The 23,670-nt window shown below is 46.4% G+C and overlaps 2 protein-coding genes across 4 annotated transcripts in view; both read left to right on the forward strand.

Annotated features, from left to right (window-relative positions):
- Window positions 1–16,460, forward strand: part of UNC80 (unc-80 homolog, NALCN channel complex subunit) — a gene marked incomplete at both ends in the record, with an annotated part of 126,478 nt that extends 110,018 nt beyond the window's left edge. For 2 of the 3 annotated variants that reach the window (XM_082763920.1, XM_082763919.1), the window contains 9 exons: window positions 655–839; window positions 1,733–1,898; window positions 2,664–2,843; window positions 4,847–4,985; window positions 7,031–7,087; window positions 13,210–13,291; window positions 13,774–13,885; window positions 15,167–15,378; window positions 16,191–16,460. In XM_082763920.1, coding sequence (XP_082620046.1) covers window positions 655–839; window positions 1,733–1,898; window positions 2,664–2,843; window positions 4,847–4,985; window positions 7,031–7,087; window positions 13,210–13,291; window positions 13,774–13,885; window positions 15,167–15,378; window positions 16,191–16,460 — 1,403 coding nt within the window. The remainder of the gene's footprint in view (window positions 1–654; window positions 840–1,732; window positions 1,899–2,663; window positions 2,844–4,846; window positions 4,986–7,030; window positions 7,088–13,209; window positions 13,292–13,773; window positions 13,886–15,166; window positions 15,379–16,190) is intronic. The other variant, XM_082763921.1, reaches the window with a different exon arrangement.
- Window positions 16,461–19,063: 2,603 nt separating this feature from the next.
- On the forward strand, window positions 19,064–21,151 carry RPE (ribulose-5-phosphate-3-epimerase). Its single transcript, XM_082763418.1, has 6 exons — window positions 19,064–19,317; window positions 19,404–19,483; window positions 19,556–19,695; window positions 19,776–19,910; window positions 20,070–20,156; window positions 20,596–21,151. The coding sequence occupies exons 1-6, from the start codon at window positions 19,094–19,096 to the stop codon at window positions 20,716–20,718; spliced, it is 789 nt and encodes a 262-aa protein (XP_082619544.1). The 5' UTR covers window positions 19,064–19,093; the 3' UTR covers window positions 20,719–21,151.
- Window positions 21,152–23,670: the final 2,519 nt, after the last annotated feature.

The raw sequence follows: 23,670 nt of genomic DNA on the forward strand, positions 1-23,670 counted from the left end.
CATCTCTGCTCATCCCCATTTGTAATGCAGTGCTCTTGTGAATTATGGCCCTTGGACTGTTTGTTGTTGTTGTTGTTGTTGTTCAGATTACAGTTAGACTGGGGCTTAAGCAGCTGCACTGCTAGGAAGGTCCTTTTCACTACCCTGAAGGTAACCAGGAGATGATTGTGCTCACAGGGTGGCCCTTTCTGTGGCTGTGCTTAATAGAGGTTTTTGAGGTTGTCTGATCAGACAGGGCTGCATTCCCATCCTGAGCTGCTTTTGAAATACCAAAATTGATACCAGTACCTGAATTCCAGGAAGACGATCAAATTATGCTAGAGCTCTGCAGGGAGGGAGAGGGGAAGAGCAAAAAAGTACAGAGGAACTTGGGTGTGAAGCAGGAACATTCCTCATGGGTAAAAATGGAGGAGGGACTCTCAGTCCTGATCCCAAGGCCATTTATTAGGACAAGGTTTCCCTCCTTCCCTACGCTGTTTGCAGACTGATAGAGAAGAAACTTGTGACTCTGAGGTGTGTGGGTGTGCAAGTGCATGTGCATGCATGCATGCCAAGGTTTGTGCCCGCCGTGGCCCCCCCGTTCCTCCCTCAGCGCTTGTAAGGGACACTAATAACACCTCTGACCGTCCTTTGCTGGTGTGTGTTCCCATGTAGCCCTGAAGGTGATCCTTGTTTGCTTTGAACGCCAGCTGGACAGCCAGTGGTACTGGCTGAGCCTGCAAGTCAAAGAGATGGCACTGCGGAAGGTGGGAGGGCTGGCCCTGTGGGATTTCCTCGACTTTATCGTGCGAACACGGATCCCTATCTTTGTGCTCCTTCGGCCCTTCATCCAGTGCAAGGTAACAGTTGCTTTGGCTCCTGCTAGATCGCTCCCTGAAGATATCCTTTATTCCCTTGCTGAAAACAGAGGCAACAGTGCTCCTGGAAGAACCAGGTCTTTATGTAGGGAGTGATGTGTTAGTAGGCTTGTGAAGCCCTTGAAACTGAGTCAAAAGGCTTTTTCCTAGACAACAGCAAAGAGTATGCCCATCATGAAGGAGCTCTGATGTAAGAAGCTCCCATGTATAGCCAGACTTAGTTCCCCTGGGTAGGAAGGTACCTACTAGGCTTAGCCAAGAGGGTTTGCATGTGGACTTAGTTTCATAACAAAGACACTGAAAGCACTGGAGACTATCACGGATGCTCTGGACCTAGGAGGGTGTTGGCATGGTTGGCAGAAATTTCCCCCAAAAGCTCCTCCAAACAGAGCTGGGCAATGCAACTAATAGGCAGGGAGCAGTACTTTACCTTACAGGTACTGGGTGAGGGTTCTGTTGGGGCTCTTGCAGATGGACAGACAGCTGCTGGGCTATGGGGCAGCCAGGGCTTAAGCTAATCACAGCTCTTCCCTCCTTGCCGGGTAGATTGAGACTCCACCTTATTTAGCCTTCTCACTGTTTGGACAGACTAAATCATCTTGGAGGCAGGAGCTGTCTCATGTCTGACGGCAGAGTTTAGCCTAAGGAAGCCCTGATCTCCATGTAGCAGTGAGATTTTGTGTCTGCTCAGTCAAATACAAGGTTGTCCCTGAAAGACAGGCAGAAACTTCTTATAGCTGCAGTCAAAACCATGCCTACAAAGAGGACAGTCTGCTGGCTACGGGCTCGTGCTGATCTGAAGACCAGTCCCAGCTCCCTGGGTATCGCTTCCCCGCCATGCTAATGTGTCCCAATGTTGTTAATGCCTTTCTCAGCTGCTGGCCCAGCCGGCTGAGAACCACGAGGAGCTGACTGCCCGACAGCACATCGCTGACCAGCTGGAGAGACGGTTCATACCGCGCCCCCTCTGCAAGAGCTCCCTCATCGCAGAGTTCAATAACGAGCTGAAGATCCTGAAGGAGGCAGTGCACAGCGGGTCTGGTAAGGAGGAGAGGGAAGAGCCAGAGGGCCATCAGCCCAGTCTGGCCAGCTGCTTTACTTGGGAATTAACTTGTGAGACAAACCTGCCTGCTCTCAAGGAGGGGCTTAGGGTAACTCCCTCACACCTTGACAGCTCGTCCCTGCCTCTGGCTCCATGCCCAGCCCAGCTTTGCTGCTGGACAGCCACCAGAAGTGCAGGGTAGTTGTGAAACACACCTTGTTGTGCCCATTTTTTTCCACTAAGACCATGTCCCAGCAGCAGCTTCTCACTGCCACAGCTCCTCTTGGTCTTATGTTGATTTTCTGTACTGTTACCAGTGGGCTCGCAGTGCACTGAAGCTTTTTCACCACTTTCCTTCCCTGAGGAGACGTCTGCTGTAACAGTCGCCCTTGTTGCCACAAGATGGCAGCCGCTGCTTATGCACAGCAGGAGATTTTATGTGCTTTGTTCTTAAGAAAGGAAAGAAAAAAAGAACATGCCTCAAGCTTTTTTTTCCTCAGTAATAATTTGCCTTCTTCCTAAATGTTGAAGCAGTAAGGTTAAGGGAGAAAACCAGACTGCAAACAAACAGAAAAAAAAACACAGACACAACAGAGATTTGGGATGGGGTGAGCCGGGGCTTCTGTGTCTGCTGTATCACCTCTGCCCAGCCACTGCCCCACTGCTCCTAGCAGTCAGGTGCCCAGTGTGACAGGAATGTGTCACTGGTTGTTGGTTCCCAGTGCCGGCACTGACTTGGGTTGTATTTTCCCACTCTTGCGCAGCTTACCAAGGGAAGACGTCTGTGAGCACCGTGGGCACCTCCACCTCCGCGTACCGCCTGAGTCTGGCCACCATGTCCCGCTCCAACACAGGCACCGGCACGGTCTGGGAGCAGGACAGCGAGCCGTCCCAGCAGGCCTCACAGGACACGCTGAGCCGCACAGATGAGGAAGACGAAGAAAGTACGTGGTTACTGATTTGAGCAAAGCTCCCAACACTGAAAGTGTTTTCTGGATGCCCCCGAGGACAGATAGGAGGGGAAGACAGTTGTCACTGTCCTAGTGTGAACAAAAAGCACAAGGCTATGGATCTGGTGTTGCTGCTACACAGTCCATGGTCTTAAAACTTGGGTCATTCCATATCTCCTCATCCCTTCCTGATCTCTGGGTGGAGAAAAGGAAGGGCCTAAGCAGACATCTAGTGTGTGAGACCCGGGCTGACATGTAGTCCCCACAGTGCTGTCAAGGCATTAGCGATCGGTCCTCTCTTTGACCTTCATCCTGGCAGAAGGCAGGGGTGGTGGCTGGCTTTGTAGTTAGGGTCCAGTTGCTGCAGGGTCTGAGTATTTCCTGCTCATCACTTCTGTCTGGATGCTCTGACATGGAATATGTTGACCTTGTGCTGCATGGGATCCAGCTGTGGCTCTGCAGGGTAGAATGTCTGTGCGCTTGTGTCACTTGAGTCACAGAGAGGAAATTAAGCCTTAAACCTTCTGACAGCAAAAGCTTGATCTCTCCTGTGGGTAGCTGGCATGTTCCAGGGTTGCCAGGCTTTCTGGTGCCGGCTTAAAAGGAACGAGACGGTGAATATCCTGGGGACTAATTTGCAATGACCTCAATGTTGCTTTGTCATTTCAGCTGAATTTCATGTTATTCTTGGAATTTTGCCTTCTCTCTGCTTGTGAGCTGTCCATCTGCTTCTGAGTTGTCCGTCACTGAAAGCCAGGGTAGAAAACTCTGCTTATATGTCATCAGGCTTGGGTTTCCCCCTGCTTTAGCAGGGATATTGTCTTCTGGTGCTGCAAGGGTTGGTTGCCTCAATGCCTTGAAACTCAAGCACTTTGCTTTTGTATTTGAGGATTGCTGACTATTCCCAAAAGACATTAAGTAAAAGGGGTGAAAATAGGTGGCTCAAAAGAAGGGTCTGTGCAGTTGAGGCAGAGCTACCTTTTGGGAAAGAACAGTGAGCCTGAAACTTTGCAGGTTCAGCCCAACATTATTTCAGCTGGGTTCATTGCTAAACATTGCACGGTCCACCCAGCATTGTTCTGCTGATACATTTCTCTGTTACACGTTGTGGCAAATGCTGTTTTCAGCCTCAGATTAATGATGAGCCACTGTGTGGAATGATGAGTGCTGTCTTCTGTTTGCTCATGGCAGTATTACCTCAGCCCTGCCTTGGCTTAATGCTGCCGTAAAGTATTTCAGTATATCAAAATTGGAAAAGGTCAAAAAGAGAAGAGAAAATTACACAAAACTTCCCCTTTGTTTCATTTGTTTATTTATAATTAGAAGTTGTTGTGGTAAAAACCACAACAGAGTCATTTCTTTCCAGATACTTCATGTAATTTGAAACAGAACAGAAAATTTAAAGCAGTCCTGATCACAATCCAACTGTCTGCAAAGCACAGCTGCAGCATGATGTGCTTGAGTCAATTTATCCAATTTTTTGGGTGACATTTTAAAACGCATGTCCCAAAGGGTGTTAAAGGCTGTCAATCCTGCCTTTTGCTTTGTTATGGATTTTATCTTTTGTAACAGTGCTTTGCTATACTGGAGCAGCCATTTATTCATACCATAACATGTCCAGCTACAACTTTTTTTTGCCAGCAATCACTATATATCACCCAACAATTTATTAATCACAGAAATTAAGCCTTAGTAGAAACCAAATTCCCCAAACACATTTTCCTGGGAGTTATATAAGCTGAAAGCAGACATAAATCCCTGCCTTGTGTGTGCGGTGCTCCTCGTTCTGCAGGGTTTTATGCGTATGTCTTTCTGAACAGTGTTTGTAAAATCTAGTGGAAGCATTGAAATTTGCAGGCTTGAGGACTTGGTAAGTAAATGCTGGGTACACCTTTGGCATCCCATTATTGTTTGACAAGTATAAATGTGGAGGTGGGGGTTTGGGATGGTTGCTCCCTCTCCTTTGTTGTTTTCTTTTTTTTCCTCTTTCTTTCTAGATGACTCCCTGAGTATGCCCAGTGTGGTAAGTGAACAAGAAGCATACCTAATGGGTGCCATTGGGAGGAGGCGGTTCTCCAGCCATCTCTCCAGCGTGTCTGCACCTCAGGCTGAGGTGGGCATGTTACCCAGCCAAAGGTAACAACATGGGCTTTTCACCTTTCCCATTATATTCACGAGAGCAGAAATGGTGCAGGTATATGATGTGGAAATCAGAAATGTGGGATAGGAGGATCAGCACCAGCATAGTGATAATAAATTTATTCATCCTAAAATAGCATTGGACCAAGGGTGCAGCTTTGGAAATAATGATTTTCCAGGATGACTTGTGTTGCATAAGGTCCAAAAGAAGGAGCTGTCATTTCTAGAAACCTTCCTCTGAAACAGTTTCAGACATCTCCAGCAGTTTTTTCCTCTGCTAGTACAGTGGGTAGCACAAAGAGCAGATGTGATTTCTAGGTTCTGTAATGAACCAGGGGACTGTACACAATCTGCGTTGGGAGCATGGAGTAATCCCCAGATGCTGGACAGAGGGCAGAGGAAGTTTGTTTGATTTTTTATTTTCTTTTTCCCATGCAGACTTTATCCTTCTTAGAACAGTAACTAGATCATCTTGGACACCAAATGTCCAGCTGAAAGATGGGATTTAACAATTTAAACCCCGAAATATTAACGTTGATAGAAATTCCCTTGAATGCCTTATTCCTGGTTGACATGGAGTGGTGAAAAAAAGATAGGAATTTGGAAAATGCGCGTCTTTAGAGTGTAGAGACAAGTTATGCAGTTAAACGTGACTTTTTTTCTAAGTAAATAGTGTTTATTGTTTTGTTTTTCTGTGGCATAGTTATCCAAAGATATCTTGACAATGGATAGATTAATTTTTGTTAACTCCTTTGAACCTTTAAACAGTAAATTCTGCATTATCTCCTGACCAGCCTTGGAAAATCAAACAACATTGTTCCCTCCCAGTCTTGCTTGGAAGTAAAAAAAAAAAAATAACCTTGATACATGAAGGAAAAGTAACAGCTGTGGTACATACCAGCAGAGATAGGAGAAGTGATTTACAAGAGAGGAGTTACACAGATTTTATCTGGGAGTTTTCACAAAAGGGCTTACAGGAACTCATTTGACTTTTGAACCCAATTGATTCAGTCCCTTTGTTTCTTAAGAAATTAATATGCAAGACTGCATTTTCCCCAGATCTTTCACTACAATCTTGAATGCGTAAACTTCATAGGAGTCACAGCTGACTGATAGCAATGTTGCTTTGTGCAATCCCAAGTCATGGTTCTTCTGAGAAAAAAAGAGTTTAATTACAACAGAGCTTTACTCTCTACTTTTGATGTTCACCATACACCAGGAGAATCGCTTTTCATCTGTGCAGGGACAGTACAAGCTCAGCAAGCACAATCAGAGTCTACAATATCATGCCCTTTTTAGTTATGGATGGTCTCTGGGCTTTCAGGCTGCCTCACAAATGTAAACTAATTAATGCTAAGTAATATTATTATTGCTTTCCTGCTGGTAACCCAGCAGACTGCCTTCTTTCTTTCATGATTTTCCTGTGGCTGAGAGAGCTGCTCGTGCCTCAGTGGCTGAAGTGTAGAAAAGCAAAGCAATTGTGTACGTGTTTGCCAGGATCCACGCCAGCTGTTTACTTACAGTTTCATTGCACTACAAGACCTTGTTTTCCAGATGGTTGTCCTTAGAATTGTACCAGAATGAGAGTGGTCTGCAGCTCCTGGGAGGCAGATTAGTCCTCCCTCAGGAAGAACTGGCTTGTAGGGAAGAGGGAAGAAAAAAGCTTTCTATGAAGCTGGAAGTAAATAGAACCAAAATAAATGAAAATGCCACAGGAAAGTGGCTTTGAAAACAGTTCCCTGACCTTATATCCTCTGGAAACACATCCTACTGAAGTCCTTAGCTCCCCAGTTCAGAGCAGAGATGTAGATGTCTCCACGTAGTGTAAACTCCCTCTAACAACTACTCCTGTTATCAGATGTTCTTTCAGCTCCTCTGACTCATATATGTGCTGTTGAGCGTGCGAGACCAATTAATGTTACCGTCCTTTTTTACTTTTTATTCCGTTGATATTTTTTCCCTTTAAAACAGAGACAATCGCATGCTTTTTTTTTTTTGCATTTTCTTTCCCTAAATTCTTAATCTCCCTGCCCCTCCTGCAGTGAACCTAATGTCCTCGATGACTCCCCGAGCCTGGCCACTGAGGGCAGCCTCTCTAGGTACAGTGTTAACACTACCTGTCTGTCAGTGTGTGTGCTGGGAAACGAGCCGAGCCGTTTCCAACCTCCTCTGTCTCTTCCCCTCACCTTTTGTTGCTCTCTCCATCTCTGTCTCTTGTGGCTCATTGATATTCAGGCCTGCAAGTCAAAGGTGTAGCAACCCACCTTCAGTTTTCAGCTTTGATTGCCAATAACTCGGAGGAAGCTAAGGGGAAGGGGAAACAGCAAGTGAAGTAGTGGTCTGTCTGGCTAGCCTGGGTTTTTCCCCTTGTTTAGCAATTGCTTGAAAGGCATGAGAAAGATTATCCATGAGGCATTAGCTGTAGCCTGTTATAAGCATTAGTCTGGAGGCTTACACAAAACAGACATCTGTTTTTCCATTCATCTCACGATGCTGTCACCACAAAAGACTTAATAACAATATCAAGCTGTTTTCTTTAACGTTCGCTAATAAAACTAATTACGATAACTCCTGCAGAACAAAGTTCTCCGTGGATGCTTTGCAGTAATTCTCATTGTTTTTGCAAAGTGTTCCCAATTCTCAAATGGCAGCTTTAGAAAGCTTGCAGGTGAACACCGTGAATCCATACTTAAAATTGCCCGGTCAGAACTGGAGCTCAGGCCGAGCTGTTGACCATCACCTGTGGATAGGGGACTTTGTGTGCAAGCACTGTTAGGGCTGTGCCTGTCAAATGGGTCCGAAGTGAGCTTGGAAGGGAGGTCTGCACCTTTAACGGCCACCTCAGTCGTCCCAGTCATCCTTTCGATCCCGCTGCTCTGCTCACACCTCGCAACCCATCCTCACGAGGTCGGAGAGCTCTCGTGAGTCCCAAGAGCATCTCTGTCTCCTTCCCGGGGAGCATGGCCCATTCCATCGGCAGCACTAGGATAACACACTGCTTCATTACTTGACCACCCCAGCTGAAATGTGGATATGCTGAGAGGCGTTTGGGGTGGGGACAGGCTGCTTTGCTCATTCCTTCATTCCTCTCAGCTGACAAATGGAGAGTTTATCGTTGGTTGTGTCACTGAGATCATCTCTCATGATTCATAGCGGCCTTGGTGTGCACGAATCCTGCTTTGGCAGATTGGTCATTAAACGGTGCTGCTGTAGGAGTGGCATTAGGAAAAGACATCAGCTTGTTGGCAGAGGCAGGAATATGGTTATCTGCTTTTGTGATGCAGGAAAATTGATTGCATGGTCATCTGAGCATGCTTAAAGAGAACAGAAGCCATTCAACCAAAGAAGCCAAGGGCCATCCCTTATGTGGAGCTAAAAGCTCTCCACAGTTGAGGAGGATGAGGAGAAGAGAAGGTCTGGATCTGAGTTAAAGCCATCGTGACCTGGTATCAGGTTACATCACTGCTGAGTTTGAAATGTTTTGATCTTGTTAAGTGGGAGTCACTCCTAATAACAGTGATGAGGCTGAGGAATATGAGACAGCCAAGTCAACAGATGAGTTCAAAAGCAATAATTTATTTTGAACCCTGAAATGCAATCAACTGTACAGTGGGTTCCTACTAATTTCTGTCAGACCAATTTTTGCTAGGGACCAGGACACTGCGTCCTCCCCCCTGCTCTTTGGTACAGAGCTTTTCCTAGATAAAGAGCTTAACAGATGTACTTGGGAGTCAATTCTGTTAAGGTTTATTTTTTTTTTCAAGTAGTGGGCATGAGAGCTGCAAAACCTTAGAAAGAATTTAGACGGGGAAATACTGCAAGTTCATATGAAAAAGCTAGATTACAGTTCCGTGAGCAAGAAAAGTAATTTCAACTGCATTGTTAAATTTGCAAATTGGATTCCTCCTCTAAAGCACAGAAGTAATGAAGCAGACACTGCAGGAGTTTATTGTGCTATGGGGATCATAGGACAGAATAAATGTGTTTTTACATTCAGGAACATCAACTTTGAATAAAGCAGGCTTCAGTTTTTCTTTCATAACTTTGATTTTGGCTGGAGCACAGTAGCAACAGTTTACGATTGCCTTACGAATTCAACAGCTGATGTTTAGTCAACTGACACAAAGAAATACATCATATGGAGACTAGACCTCTATGGAAGGTAGGAGTTTTAAATTAAAAAAATAAATAAAAGTAAATAAATAAACAAATAAAAAATAAATAGGGATAAAGACAAGAAAGAATAACGCCTGTTTCCCTTTGTTCTATAACAATTAGAGACAGCTGTGTAGAAAAGCAGGGAAGACAGGAAGGGGACAGCATTTGGGTGCTCAGAAGTAAACAGACAGCATGGGGTACCTGGAGCATATGTATCCAGCATCATGAGTTGTAGCAATAATTTGAGAGGAAAGGATGTTTCCATAAATCAGGAAAGGAAAAATGAGAACTTGCTATAATGGAAATCTGTTGTACAAAGACATTGTCCTTAATGTTTGTAGTTACACCTATCCTAGCTTCATGGTGCCTATTAGGGAAAATCAGGGCAAATTCGTATTGCAGGCATAGCAGACCTAACACCAGCATGACTAGGATGTGTCTGGGAATACGAGAGCTGGAGTTCATCTACATTTTAACCCATTTTCCACTGGCCTTTGTCCACTAACCCCATCACTCAGATGCCTTGGGATGTAGATAATGTGTACATTCTACCACAGTGGCTTGGCAAGCATGTACACCTTTAATGGACCTTTAAACTCCTTGTTTCCTTTGTCTGCGTTTTAGTTTTGTTATTTTATTTTATTTTATTTTATTTTATTTTATTTTATTTTATTTTATTTTATTTTATTTTATTTTAGTATTTTATTTTATTTTATTTTATTCTGTAGCTGCATGGTTTATCACTCTTAATTCCAACCTGACAAAGTTTCTTTTAGCCCCCACTGTGTGACTGGCTGTCATTTCATGTAGGGATGGCAACATGCTCCCATGAAGTTGGGTTTGTTTGATCTTTTACTCACCTGTCTGCCCTAACTATGAAGCAGGAGTAACAATACTGTGAAGACAAAACCTCTGACAGAGATACTCAGGGAGTGATAGAGCATCTTTGTGATGGGCAGGACATTTTTCTATTTTGTTCTTCCCAAATAAATTTATATCCCAAATAAATTTATGTAGTGCAGCAAACTCCTTATCGATCACATTGCCCCAGGAGGGAAAGGTACTGCCAGCTGAAATGGCATTTGATTCACTGTTCCTTGATTGGGTTCCACAGGCTGCCGGAAAAGCAGTCTGTTTCTGGTCAGGTCTGGTAAACAAGGAGAGACAGAAAAGGAGGGAGGGTTTACACGGAGTCAACAATCTGTCTGACACACTAATTTTCATGGAAATACGATCAGCAGTGCTGTTCTTTGATGTGAAAACAAACCCTCACAAAGTGAAGGGTTGTATCTGAAATATCAGCCACTCATCTGAAATTTGCAGTCTTCACGACGCTCTCTCCCCTTCTTTGCCCCCTCCCCCTCCTATCCCTTCATCAAAATTTGGAGATAAAAGGCAAAAAGACAGCCACAGCAGGACTGTGCTGTGTGCTGGCAGCTCTGCAAAACGGTGCTGCTCTCTGATCCACCATTTGTCTGCAATAGTTATCTGCAATTCCAGCTCATAAGATCATCCTGAATTATACCAATTTGCGTAATGATTCAGTGCTGGAAATCAGCATCCACCAGCTCACTAAACTCATTTCACTTATGATATAAGCCAGGCTGAAAATCACAGACTCCAGCAGGAAGACACAAAATCCAGCCTTTCTGTTGCTCACCTTTCTATTGTTTGTCTTCAGTGCACAGGTTACTGCATGGGAACCATTTTTCTCCTCATGTGTAGCCTCTGTGCCCTCATGTGGTCCATCTGCTCTCTTTATCTAATGACTTTTTCAAAGTATTTTCGTGATGCATGTGAAGCGAGTTTGTTTTACCACTCCAAACAGTGTTTTTGTACTGAATAAATCTGTAGTCTGCCTGCTACAGACAGCTATGTCTCCTCACCCGTAGAGCCAAGAGCTACTGTTCCTTCATCAGACATTGTAACAGTATTGGCAAAAGCTAGTCCAACAGCAAATTATTTTTTCAAGACTTTCTCCAGCCAATTCCTGCTTAATTCACATACTGGCAGGACTCGGTTTCTATGTAACCGTAGAAACAAGAGATGAGGAAAGTTCTACAAGCTGTAATTTCAGGTAGTCTGGATCTCAAATCAAAGGACTAATTTGAGCGCGGTCTCTCTGCTCTAATAAGGAATGATGAGCTGCCTCTGGACCTACCAGTCATACGTGCTGCAGTTACTGCCTGGGTTAAAAACACAGTCCTGCTCGCAGGAAGTAACTCTGAGGACTCTGCTTATTCATAGGCGGGTGCTTGCATGATGTTTAGGATGCTTTGTATGTAAATCATGTCAATACCCTACGTAAAAGCTGGAAAATGTGTTTCAGAGGCTGGTGATCTCATTTGGAAGGGCTGTCTGGGGGAGAAAAGGACTCAAATATATCTTGTTTGTTCTGGCTTTGAGCTTGCATAAGCTTTTCCTTTTTTCCAAACCACTGCAGCTGTGGTGAGATTGCCGAAGGCATGGCTAGGCTTAGGAGGCTGTGGTCAGATAATGAGAAGAGAAGCAGCTTCGGGGACTGAAGGTAGTGTCTCTCCCCTGAAGTTGCCAGTCATCTCGCCAGCAGAGCTGGTGGAAGCACATACATATGGTTTAAATGCGAAGTCTGGCTTGGGTTTAAACTGATAAGAGAGGAAGGAGTAGGACTTTGAGCTCAGTTAACCAGACTTTGACCTGAAGCAGACCGGGAAGCTCTTGTGTTCTCTTCTACCAAACCTATGACGAGCAATAACTTGTGCCAAAGGGAAGAATGAGCTGTTCAGGAGGGAGGACTTTTTAAGCCTCTCCTCAGGCATCCTTCATGTCGTGTCTGACCGTGTCAATCCTTAGGTTTGCCTTCTCCCTCCGCTCCTGTAAGGGCAGATATTAAACCTTCACTCTGTTGGTGGTACTGAGCTCCTCCGGGGAGATCCAAGGAAAACATCTAGAGAAAAGAATGTTGTTTTTCTTTAGATTAATGCAGGCCAAAGGCAAAATGGATTGTAATACCAAATCCTCAACAGCGCATTCCAGATATGGCTGGGAGTTGCTTAAATAGGACTTGTGGCTCAGTGGATTCCAGTCTGTCCCAAATAAGCAGCTGCCTTCTTTAAAGGAAGTCCATCTACACGTTAGTTGCTATTGTAACCATATGTCTCCCAGACACAGTTCATTCCGTTAAAATGTTTTGTGACCGCTGTCTGCTAAATGAACAACTTTTATCTGCCTGGAGGAATATACGACTTTGATGAAAATGAGGGGAGGGTGGCATTTTTGTATGAAGTAGATTTAATGATCAGCTGAATAGGAGGATGAGATGGTGTGTAGCCGAGTCTGTTTTACTGCTAAAGATTGTTTTACTGCAGATTTTCAGCTGTTTTGTACCAAGATATTAAAAACTGAAAATGTGTGCTTTTATAAATGTATATATATAATTTATTTGTATTTTTTGTTCATTCGCTACCAAGAGACTCAAGGCTGCAAGTGTTGAGTGTGAGGCCTTGTTTGCATAACTCATGCATCCATTATGTGAATAGATCCTTTGTCACTTTGTGTTTGTTTTTTGTTTGTTGACTTAAATTGAAATTAAAACCAGATGACAAAATTCTGATGAGGCTGTGGAGTCTATTTGGGAGGAAAAAAATAGCTTTTACAACATTGTCCTTACAAATGGAAACGCAAACAAGAAGGCTTTTGAGCTAGGAGCTGATCTTCTTGCCTTTGTTGACAAAGCCTATGTGGCAAAGGATGCAGAGAAGTGAGTGTTGGCTCAGTGGGATGCATCAATCAATGACTGAAAACTGAAATTTGCAGTTATTTATAGTTGGATGCTACCTGTGCGTGGCCAAGTCCTGAATGCCATGACTCCACCTCCCACCCTCTCCTAAGCCTTGGAAGCCACAACCCAACAGACACGTCCCCCCCATCCTTCAAAGACAGTATTTGCTCTTTGAAGTGACTGTGTCATTAGTGGTTTATCTACCTATCTATTGATTTATTTATGTCAGTCACAATTGCCAGGACACCTGCTAGTTACACAGGGTGCTTCCGTGCTTGGCCTAACGCTGTCGACATCTAACAGGGTGGCAAGCGTGCAGAGCGAGCCGGGACAGCAGAACCTTCTTTTGCAGCAACCCCTGGGGCGCAAGAGAGGCCTACGGCAGGTGAGACCATGGGAAGGGAACAAACCTTTCCTTCTCTTTGATTTTGTTGTTGTTGTTTTTTCTAGTTTTGTATGTTTTGAAATTATTCCTGCACGTAACATTTCCCTTTTACGGATTCTGTGATACTCTGGCTAAGTTAGCAGGACCGTAGTGCAAGTTGTAGCCGTGAGACCTGGCAAACTGCTAAGAAAGAAGGTGCACTTTGAGTTTCTTGGTTCTTTCCTCTGTGCACTTTTGTTGGTTTCGTGGGTTTTGTTTGTTTTTTAAATTCAAATGATGGTTACACAAAGCACATCGATTACAGTCAGTATTGAAACTGAACAGATCCAAAACACAGAAGTTCAGTACCTGTTTTCGTATGAAGGAGATGTCTGAGCCATAGAAACCTTAAAAATGTGTATCTGTATCCCCCCTGCAGAGGACAAGTTGTGCAGGACATGAACATACCTCAGCCTAACATGACTCTTTCTTCCAACGTCTAGCTTCGACGACCACTGCTGTCACGCCAAAAAACTCAAACTGAACCTCGTAGCCGTCACGGAGCTCGACTTTCAACCACCCGGCGGAGCATCCAGCCAAAACCAAAACCTACCGGTAAGGCAGTGCTGCATTTCCAGAGCCAGCACTTCATGTTTTAAAGTACAAAATTCAATGTTGTTGTTTTTAGATTAAAGGAAAAGTTAGCACGTTCGAAGAATAAGTAAGCTGTTTTCATCATAGAAATAAGAGGTGCCATGTTGAACTAGTTTGTGTTCAGGTTGGTAATGACTGGAAATTGTTACCATCAACTTGCTCGTCGCTAGCCTGTACTAAAGGGAAGCCCCAGCATGCTTACACTTTTCCTTAGTAAATGGATCAGAAAATCGCCCTCTCGAAACACTTTCATGGTTTCAAGGCCAGCAAGGTGAAACTGGACACGGGCAGTCAATGATCATGTCTCTTAAAAGTGTGGAGGATCTAGGGTATGTGTCCTCCATTCAGGATGCCTTGTCTAAAAACTCTGGATGTGCAAATCTTGAAGCTGCTAGTAACAGTGGGAGAAAGAAGGAAATTTCCCATCATTTGCAAGCTTAACAGTTCTGAGTTTTAAGGGCTGTGTATGGAAACGAATACCGGACTGTTCTAGTTTGTGGCATCAGTGCAACGTATTTCCAGGAGTCAGCATTGCCAAGCAGAGCGAGTAGCTCTATTCTGTATATCCAGAGTGAGCAATTAACTGTGGAGGAAACACCTGGAAGAGCGAAGGTTGCTTCAGAACTTCCTGGGTTTCCAGCCAGGACTGTGCTGGGGCAACAGCGCTGCTGGAGATCCTTGGAACATAAAACTTAGACCAGAATGATTAAGAGTGGGAGCAGGGATATTTGTTCTACTGTTAAGCTTTAGTCTAGCTGTTGTCAACCCCTGATATTCTTTGTTACTGCTGGGTAGTGAACCCAGTCAGCGGGAGGAATGAGGGGTAATCAGCTGCCCTCTTTCTTTTCCATTTTCCTGCAAAACCTGGGGCAACTCCCTTATGTGTTTGATCATAGTTTTCCTTTTTTAGTTAAGGCAAAAATGCCTAAGTCACGTGGGGATCCAGTTCATTATATTCTGTGGTGGAATGATGTTATGGGTGATATTTATCTCACCAAGCCAAAGATAGGTAGGGTCAATAGTCTTCAGGAGATCCCTGACTCTTGCTGTGGCTTTAGAGGAAGCCGAGGAGTAAAAGGCTGTGAGATGAGGCGCCATTTAGACAGCTTATAAAGATGGAACGTATCACGAATCCTGTTTTAGCTGTAAAAACACTAGGGATGCTCTCTGCTCTCTTACTGTGTTTTCCTTCCCAAATCATAGCATTTTAATACCCTGCTTTCTGGGCTTTGTACCCCTCAGTGGAGCAGAAGCGGTCGGTGACTTTCACTGAAGCTCAGCCTGAGGCAACACCACCGTCCCCAGCCAACCCCCCGGCTCCAGCAGCTCAGCCGCAGGGCTGCAGCCACAGCAGCCCCCAGGGGAGCAGCAAGCAGGAAGCGCCCAGTAAACCCGTGCTGACTTCCTCGCCTGCCATCATTGTAGCTGATCTCCACAGCCAGGCCACTGGCCAGGTAACACGACTCACAGTTCTATCCCGTGTCTGCCCATGGCTTCATCTCAGCTTTGCTGATGGAAGTTGCAGGGCAAATATTTACAGCTGCATTACAGCCGTATAACAAAAGCTGGCTGGTGAGTAAAGGCAGCCTTTTCTTAAGGCTGAATTTGCTGTCCTACCCTCTAGTTTTATAAGCTACTCACTTCTTGGTCTTTGCAGTAATTCTTAATTTGTAAGTATATTTCCTGCATCTTTCCATCATAACTACAAGTCTTTCTGGACCTGTGCAAGTTTTCATCAGCTGGCAATTACAGTTTGTTGTATGAGAAATGAGTCCTTCAGGAAGGATTACTTCGAAAACTCACTCGGGGTTGTTTTAGCAAAAGCATCACATTTCAAAAGAAGCTGCTTGTCCAACATTTTTCTTTGTTGGACACCACTGAGCACAGTGAGAGACAATCACAATTGCCACTTCAACACATTAGTAGCATTGTGGTCACTTTTATACTCCAGCTATCTGGTGTCTTTTGGGTGTATGGACTTTGACATGAACAAGTATAAGATAACTTTCTTAAAAATACGAAATGAGGAAGTGTTAATTGAAAGCAGACAGCTTTTCTGGTTATTGTTACAAATTTCATTCACCAGCAAAAAAAAATAAAAATAATATAATTGTTAGGGCAGATTTTTGGGGATTTATAATCTGCAAAAGGCCCTTTAATGGTAAAAAGTAGTTCTGAATGAGAAAATACTTTATAGGTGTTCCCTAGCTCTTCCCCCACTCGCCCTTTTTCTCTGAACATGACCACTGGCTCTCCTCAATTGCAGAGCGAGGCACTTTCTACCGAGAAGGAGAAGGAAAAAGAGGAGGGTTTGGAGTCGCGGCCAGCCACAGCACAAAGCACCCCACCCACCCAGCTCTCTGACACCGAGGACTACGCCGGCCTTGAGACCACCAGCTTACTGCAGCATGGGGACACGGTCCTTCACATCAGTGAGGACAACGGGATGGAGAACCCCTTGCTGGCCACTCACTTCAGCTTCACGCACGTGGAGCTTGGGGAGACCGACGTCGATCTGGATGAATCTCACGTTTAACTCTTGGGGAAGTGCAGTAGTGGGAGGAGGAAGGGAAACTGTACTTTCTCCTTTGAGTACCCTGGTAACTAGTAACTAATTCAAACGAGCACTTTATTATCCAAAAGCAGAATATAGCTAACAGCCTGTTGCTGTAGACTAGCTAATTTCTGTTTGCGAAATCTATTTCTGTTCAGGGCAAGACTGTAGGAGCAGAGAATTTTTAAAAAAATTCTCAGGGTAGGAGGTGTGGGCAAGTATGTGTGGTCCACAAAACCTTGATCTGGCAGCCATGTACTTTGATCAGCAGCCTCTTTGGGTAAGTAGGCTGTTGTACCGTGCAAGACAGGAAAGAGAAACCTCTTTTGAGACTGTGCCCAAGATTTATTTTTGTAGCTTTTTTGAGAGGAGGGCTATATAGCAGCTGTATCCAAGGCTCTTACAGTTTGGTACTGACAGTGAAAATGCTGACAAAAAAGTACCAATCTAAAGCTCGATTTTCACAGGCCTGGGACTACTGTTTCTAACTTGCGGAGCAATGATAAGCACCATGGAGCTATTAGATACCCCCCCCCCCCCCCCTTTTTTTTTTTCTGGCACTGCAGCCTTTAGTTGAGTTTACTTTTGTCTGTTGGTTTCATTCCACTTTGTAAGATCCTGCCCTTGTGCTACAAAAATATTTGCTCTAAATACAGTACATACCATAAGAAGGGATGCAAGTGCTGCGCACAGATATAGATGGGCAGGGGGTGAGTGGTCTGCAGATGGTATAAATAATCCACTCTGTCCTGCTTTAATGTACTGAGTAATTCATCCCCATAGCTTTAAAAAAAACAACAAGAAAACACATCTGGAATGCATGGACCTTCCGGTACCTAGCAACTGCTCCACTGATGCTGTCTTACGTGCTTAGCTATATAGGGATTTAAAGTAAATATTTATGTATGGTATTTTCATGTTCCTATATATAAAAATATAAATATATATGTACATTGTAAACAAAAGATGGATATTGCAGGGCAGAAACTTGATGAAAGAATCTATTTTTGGCATGCTGAGATTGTATTTACAAAGGTTCCATTTTATGTACGTCATGCTGGTGGCTGCAAGTATTAGATGTATACGTGTTACATTTATACCTAGGAGGTGATCCCAGCGGGGGATCAGCTGACGTCACAGCTGAGTTACAGGCTCTGCTGCAGCATCATGGAATTACACTGAAATGTGAATTTATCCATTAGCTGCTTACAGACGAACTGCACAACAGCTGTGAATCAAACCATGAAATCATAAGCAACGCCCAAAGTTACCCCGTGCTTTGGGATTCACATAAAGCCTTTTTCAGCTTACATTAGAAGAGCTAGATACTGCGGTTTGTAATCGTGGCATTATTGTGCAGAGGAAAATGTCTTAGATCACCCTGAGAGTTTGCAAAATGTGCTAATTACAAGTTTGGCCCCTGGGGCTTGTAATTTGAACGTATGCGTCATAAACCAGCCTTACTGTGGAGATGGAACAATATCCTATCCATCTCCAAAGAAAGGACTCGCATCCCTCTTCAGCAACTCTGAAATAGCTGCTCAAAGTACTGCCGTACAAATGACAGTCTCACTGCTGTGGTGCAGCATGCAGGTTTTGCCGTTGTGTGGAAAATTAACTGTGCACCTGGCAGCAGGTTTCAGCCTGTTCCAACCCATGGAGCCCTCGTGCCGCAAGGCCTGGTATTCGCCAAACGCTCACATTTGATGGGAGCTGCGCATACCAGTCTGAGGAGGGAACTCGTGCACATCAAACACCTGCAGATGATAGCAAAAGCCATCCTCCTCCCAGGCTCAGGGGCGTTGAGCACGTGCTGCGTCCTCTGCACTGGAGGCAAATTCTGTCTGTCTGTCTGTATCTGTCTGTGTACCCATCCATCCATCTATCCATAGGTGGTGCACTAATGCAACTTTAAAGCGTACGGGGCTTTGTAAGAGAGCTGAGTGGGTGGCAGCACCTGGGCTCTGCTGCTCCATGGGTTTCCTGGCTGTTGAACTGCTTGCTTTGCTGACCAGAACGTGCTGTACTGCTGCTGAGCTCCTCAGCACGCTGGGGCCAGCGCCAGCTACCTATGGCAGACTGCTCTGGATTATCTCCTAGCTTGGAGGTCGCTCAGAGAATTGCTAAATTCCAGATGCTAAGTTTTATTATTAACAGTGACGCGCAAATGAGAAAAAACACAGCTTTGCTTTCCAGTCCCCAGGTAGGCTGGGCTGCAGGCGGGCAGGGAGCAGGAGAGCTCAGATGCGAGCTGGGACGCTGCACGTGCAGAATTCACGGTGCATTTCACAGAGCGACCTTTTCTGTGTGAAATGAGACGGGAGAATCTACCTTAACGAAAGGTGGACAACCTCACTGTGGTACTCTGCCAAAATAGCTGTGATTTACGTGGTTTAACTCAGTGTACGTGATAAATGTTGCCACTAAGGTGTTGCCGCTGTCACGGGTGCCTTCACAGCAGTGAGCCATAGCAGGGACCGAGGGGTCTGCGTGCTGTGGTACTGCCAGAGCCCTATAAAGGTGTGAGCTGCAGCGCGTTGCCGTGGGGCTGCCCTGCGGGTGGCTGTGGTGTGGCCGGGGGTGTGCGGAGGGGCCGGGGTGAGGCGGCCGCCAAGATGGCGCCGGTGGCGGCGGGGCGGAGGCGGGCTGGGGGCCGTGGCCGTGGCTGTGGCTGGGGGCGGGCTCCCGCTGGGCCGCGCGTGCGCGGGGCGGCGGCGATGGCGTCCGGGTGCCGGGTCGGGCCGTCCGTGCTCAACGGCGACCTGGCGGCGCTGGGCGCCGAGTGCGGGCGGCTGCTGGAGTGCGGCGCCGACTACCTGCACCTGGACGTCATGGACGGGTAACGCCGGGCGGGAGGGAGGGAGGGAGGGAAGGAGGGGAGGGCCAGGAGGGGCCGCGGGGTAACGCCGTGTGTTCGGCCCCCAGGCACTTCGTGCCCAACATCACCTTCGGGCACCCGGTGGTCGAGAGCCTGCGGCGCCGCCTGGGCCAGGAGCCCTTCTTCGGTAAGCGGCCGCGGGGCGCCGCGGGGCCCTGCGCGGCTCCAGCGCCGCCCTGACGGCGCCGCCGCCCCGCAGACATGCACATGATGGTGGCCAGGCCCGAGCAGTGGGTGCAGCCGATGGCGGTGGCGGGCGCCAACCAGTACACCTTCCACCTGGAGGCCGCGGACAACCCCGGCGCGCTCATCAAGGACATCCGCGAGAACGGCATGAAGGTGAGCGGCCGCGCAGCCCGGAGCCGCCTCACGCAGCCCCCGGCACGGCCTGCAGCCGCTCTGCGCCTCCTCTCCCGCAGGTGGGCCTGGCCATCAAGCCCGGCACGACGGTGGAGCAGCTGGCACCCTGGGCCAACCAGATCGACATGGCGCTGGTGATGACGGTGGAGCCGGGCTTCGGAGGGCAGAAATTCATGGAAGACATGATGCCAAAGGTGAACCGACGCCTCCCGTCTACCGAGCGTAAAGTTAACCACAGAGAGAGTAGCGGGGAAACGAATAAACCTTGTGTGTGTGTGTGAGAATAAACTGTGTGAGAATAAACTGGCTGGGTGCAGCCCTCAGTGCCAGCCTTTTAACGCCATCTCTCGCAGGTTCAGTGGCTGAGGACGCAGTTCCCATCGCTGGATATCGAAGTGGATGGAGGAGTTGGGCCTGACACCATCCACAAGTGCGCAGAGGTAAGAGGCTGAAACGGCACAGTGCTCTGGGTCAGTGTGTTGAGAGATGATGGAGTCATCCCTCAGAAAATAAGGCATAGGAGGACAAGCCCTTTGAGCAGTCATTTTCAGAAGGAACAGTGAAGCTGACATAGTAGCAAAATCATTTGTGCCTTTTTTAACAGTGGCTACTGAAGCCCCTCCTAAGTCGTTTGTTGTACACGCAGCTAAGCAGGAGCAGTGGTGAAGCAGTTAGCTGTGAGGGGCTGTGAGGGGAAGTGCTGTCTTTTCCAAAGTTAATTCGCAGCTGTAGTTAGAGGCACGGTACCTGTGTCCTGCAGGTAGTGCTCATTCATTCATCAGCCTACAAACTGCTGTCTCCTTCTGTGTTTTGCAGCAAGAAAAGTCTTAAGAAACGGGTCTGTTCTGTGTCACTGAGTGGGTGTTTAATATCTTCCAGGCAGGTGCAAATATGATTGTATCTGGCAGTGCTATTATGAGGAGCGCAGATCCGAGATCTGTGATCAACCTTCTAAGGAACGTGTGTTCAGAAGCTGCTCAAAAGCGGTGTCTGGATCGATGAGACCTACTCGAACAGTGTTCAAGAAGGCTCTGTGCGTGCAGGAGAGCCCTTGTTTCTCGTGCGTAAGGGAGGGCTGGATGAACATTAATTACAGAAATTTGTTGCTGCTGAACAGAGGAATCATTCCTTCACTGCAATGAAGCAAGCAGCAGTGAAAAAACATTCTGGCTGTCTTTCAGGGTTGGAAATGCAATGGTTTGAACCTGTTTCTTGATTCTGTGGAGGCTAATTTTATGCAACAACCTTTAATGCTGAGTGGATCGAACTAAAATTCAATCAGTTTTTGCTTGCTAGAAGAGTGTAGCATCACCACATGCAATCTCTCTTGTGGACGACTCTAATGAACCTGCCTTCTGCTGTCTGTATTTTGTCACTTGATCTGTGCATTCCTACAAAACTTTTCCAATGTCTGCATTAAACACACTTCTCCTGGTGTGGTAAGTCTCCTTTAAATTGACTGTCAAAAATGAGGAGTTGGAATAGTAACTTCGGGGAAAATGCAGTTTATTAGGGCTGGGGAAAGCTGTGGATGATAGAAATATTTCTGTTTTGCTTTTACTGTGTAGAAATACTTGACCTATCGAAGTTTTTTAAACACCACACCCATCTGTTGAACATCTTTCCCAGGTCACAGGCTGGGAACTGTTTTCTCGTTCGCCTTTCAAATAGCCAGGTAAGACAGCTCTGACTCAAATTCCTGGAAGTGATGGAATTCCATGCTGGAATGTTAGAGTGCAGTATCTTGACCCCAACCTCCTGAATTTGTGCATAAGTAAGTCCAAGTGAGTGATTAGGATAGTGACATACAGGCATGTTATGTACTGCAGTGATTTCGCTGTATGTAGCTTGAGATACATGCACTAGGTGGAGGTGGTTCTTCACCTGTTAAACAGCTCCGTTCTCATAGCTAGAAAGCTAAATAGTTCTCATAGCTCCTGGTTGTTTGCGCTAACTTCTTAGCTTGGCCTGTTTGGACATGTGGAATAGGAGAGTTAAAACCCCCTAGAGGAAGACTTGAGTGGGTTGTGTTAGACAGACCTGCCTCGCATGGCTCTAATCAGTAGTGCTCGCTCCTTTAATATTTTATTGTGTTCTGCTTGCTTGGCATTTTTTCCCGTAAGCTACAGAAGGGCTGCTGTATGCTAGTTCAAGGGAGCAGGCCTGACAGCTCAACAATTGCATCCAGGTCAGTTCAAGCATGTAGTCAAATTTGTTCTTGCAGCAAAGCTGGGCACCTGTCACCTCCCTGCTGTGGCAGCAGCGCTCGAGCTGACGCACGCCCTGCTGTGAGCCCCAGGCATGCAGTGCCCCACAGCCCGTCCTCTGGGCTGCATCCACTGCGATCCCACAGCAGCCAACAGCGCAGGAAGGTAAAACACTTGGTGCTGGGCAAGGAGACACAGGGTGCTGTTACAGCCCGGGTTGCTGCCAGCACTAAGGAGGGGGCTTGCAGACAATCCAGGCAGGTCTCAGAGCTGGCTAAGCCGCTTCGTTTTCCTGTGTGGTTGGTTGTGGGTTAGGTGAACAAATGTCTTCGCTTCCTGTTTCCATTTGCAACCCCAGATGAGAGCTAGCAAGAGAAAAATGGAGTCTGCTGGAGCTACTGCTCTGAAAACATCTCAGAAGCAGCCAAAAAAAGCTTGGCTAGGAAAAAGGTAATGGTCCATGTGCCCACTGGACACATTAAAGCTGGAAAGCAGCTGTGTAGAGTTTAAAATACTGCGCACATTGAGAAAAAAAAATCAAGGCTTTGGTACTTAAAATGCAGGGCTAAGCAGTAAAAAACAGCTATCAGAAGTTTAGTTCAGGATTGGGAAGTATGACTTTTCGTTCCGTTGTAAGCAGTATTTGCTTCCTACAGTTGATCTCAAGCTCGTTTGAAGGGCATTCAAACAATTTCCCTTGCTTTTTCTCATTAATTTGGAAAAAAAAGGCCCCAAGTCATGCCGCGTGAGTGAGAGCTTTGCGTTGTGTTCTGAGCACAGAACCATGCGGTATGTTTTCTTTCAGAGGTTTCAGTTGCTTTGTCCCTGTTTCAATGCGGTAGTTCTACTTCCATTCAGCCTTACCTTAGCACTGTTGTGGGAGAAGAGAATTAGACACACAGGAAAATCGCTCACTTGCTGCTTTCTGTGTGAATCCCACCCAGGTGGATCTGTGCAGCTGGTTGCTATGGCAGTGTCCTTTGACACACCTAAGGTTAAAACTAGTTGTGAGCGCAGAGCTGAAGAATCCATGAAAATATCAGCACCAAGAGGTGTTCCTTTACTGCTTAGGACTTGTCCGGTTGTGTGCCTTGATACAGAACCTGAAGCAATCCGTTAGGCTGCGTTTGGGCTTGTCCTCCTCTGCGCAGTAATGCAGCGCCACAGAGGAAGCACCCCAGCTGCAGGACTTGAAACCAGACGAGGTGTTTGCATATCTGCGGGGCCAACAAACCCCGGAGCCGTTACATGTTGCAATGCTCTGATAAAGTTTCAGCAACGAAGCAGCAGGGAGGCAGTGGTGACGCTGAGTCATGTGGGCTACAGCAGGCCAGAGTGCGCTGCCAGAGCACGGCACCGTCCGACTGCAAGGCGGGATAAAAGGCACTTGGGTACGGCCCCAGGGAGGCTGGGTGTGCGCTGCGGGGCGGAACAGTGCCCATCCCTGAGCTGGAGGCACGCATGGCTTCACTGCAGCGGGGCTCAACAGGGTGCAGTTGTACTTACATTCCATCAAGGTCCTGGACGAAGCATTTAAACCCTTGTAGCAGCAGGGAGCAGAATGCAGGTGGCCGTAAAAACTTCTCTGCTGAGAATGGTAAATGAAGTGCAAGGGAAATGGTTTTCTTTGTGAGGCTGCAACACCCCATTTTCATGTACGGGTGGGGGGAAGGCCTTACAGGCCTTACCGCATGTGTTTGAGTTGGTATTTAAGGCAGCCTTTAGAGTACCTTCACTGGAAGCAGTG

The sequence above is a fragment of the Aythya marila genome (genome assembly GCF_965140915.1).
Source record: "Aythya marila genome assembly, chromosome: 6".
Classification (NCBI taxonomy): Eukaryota; Metazoa; Chordata; class Aves; order Anseriformes; family Anatidae; genus Aythya; species Aythya marila.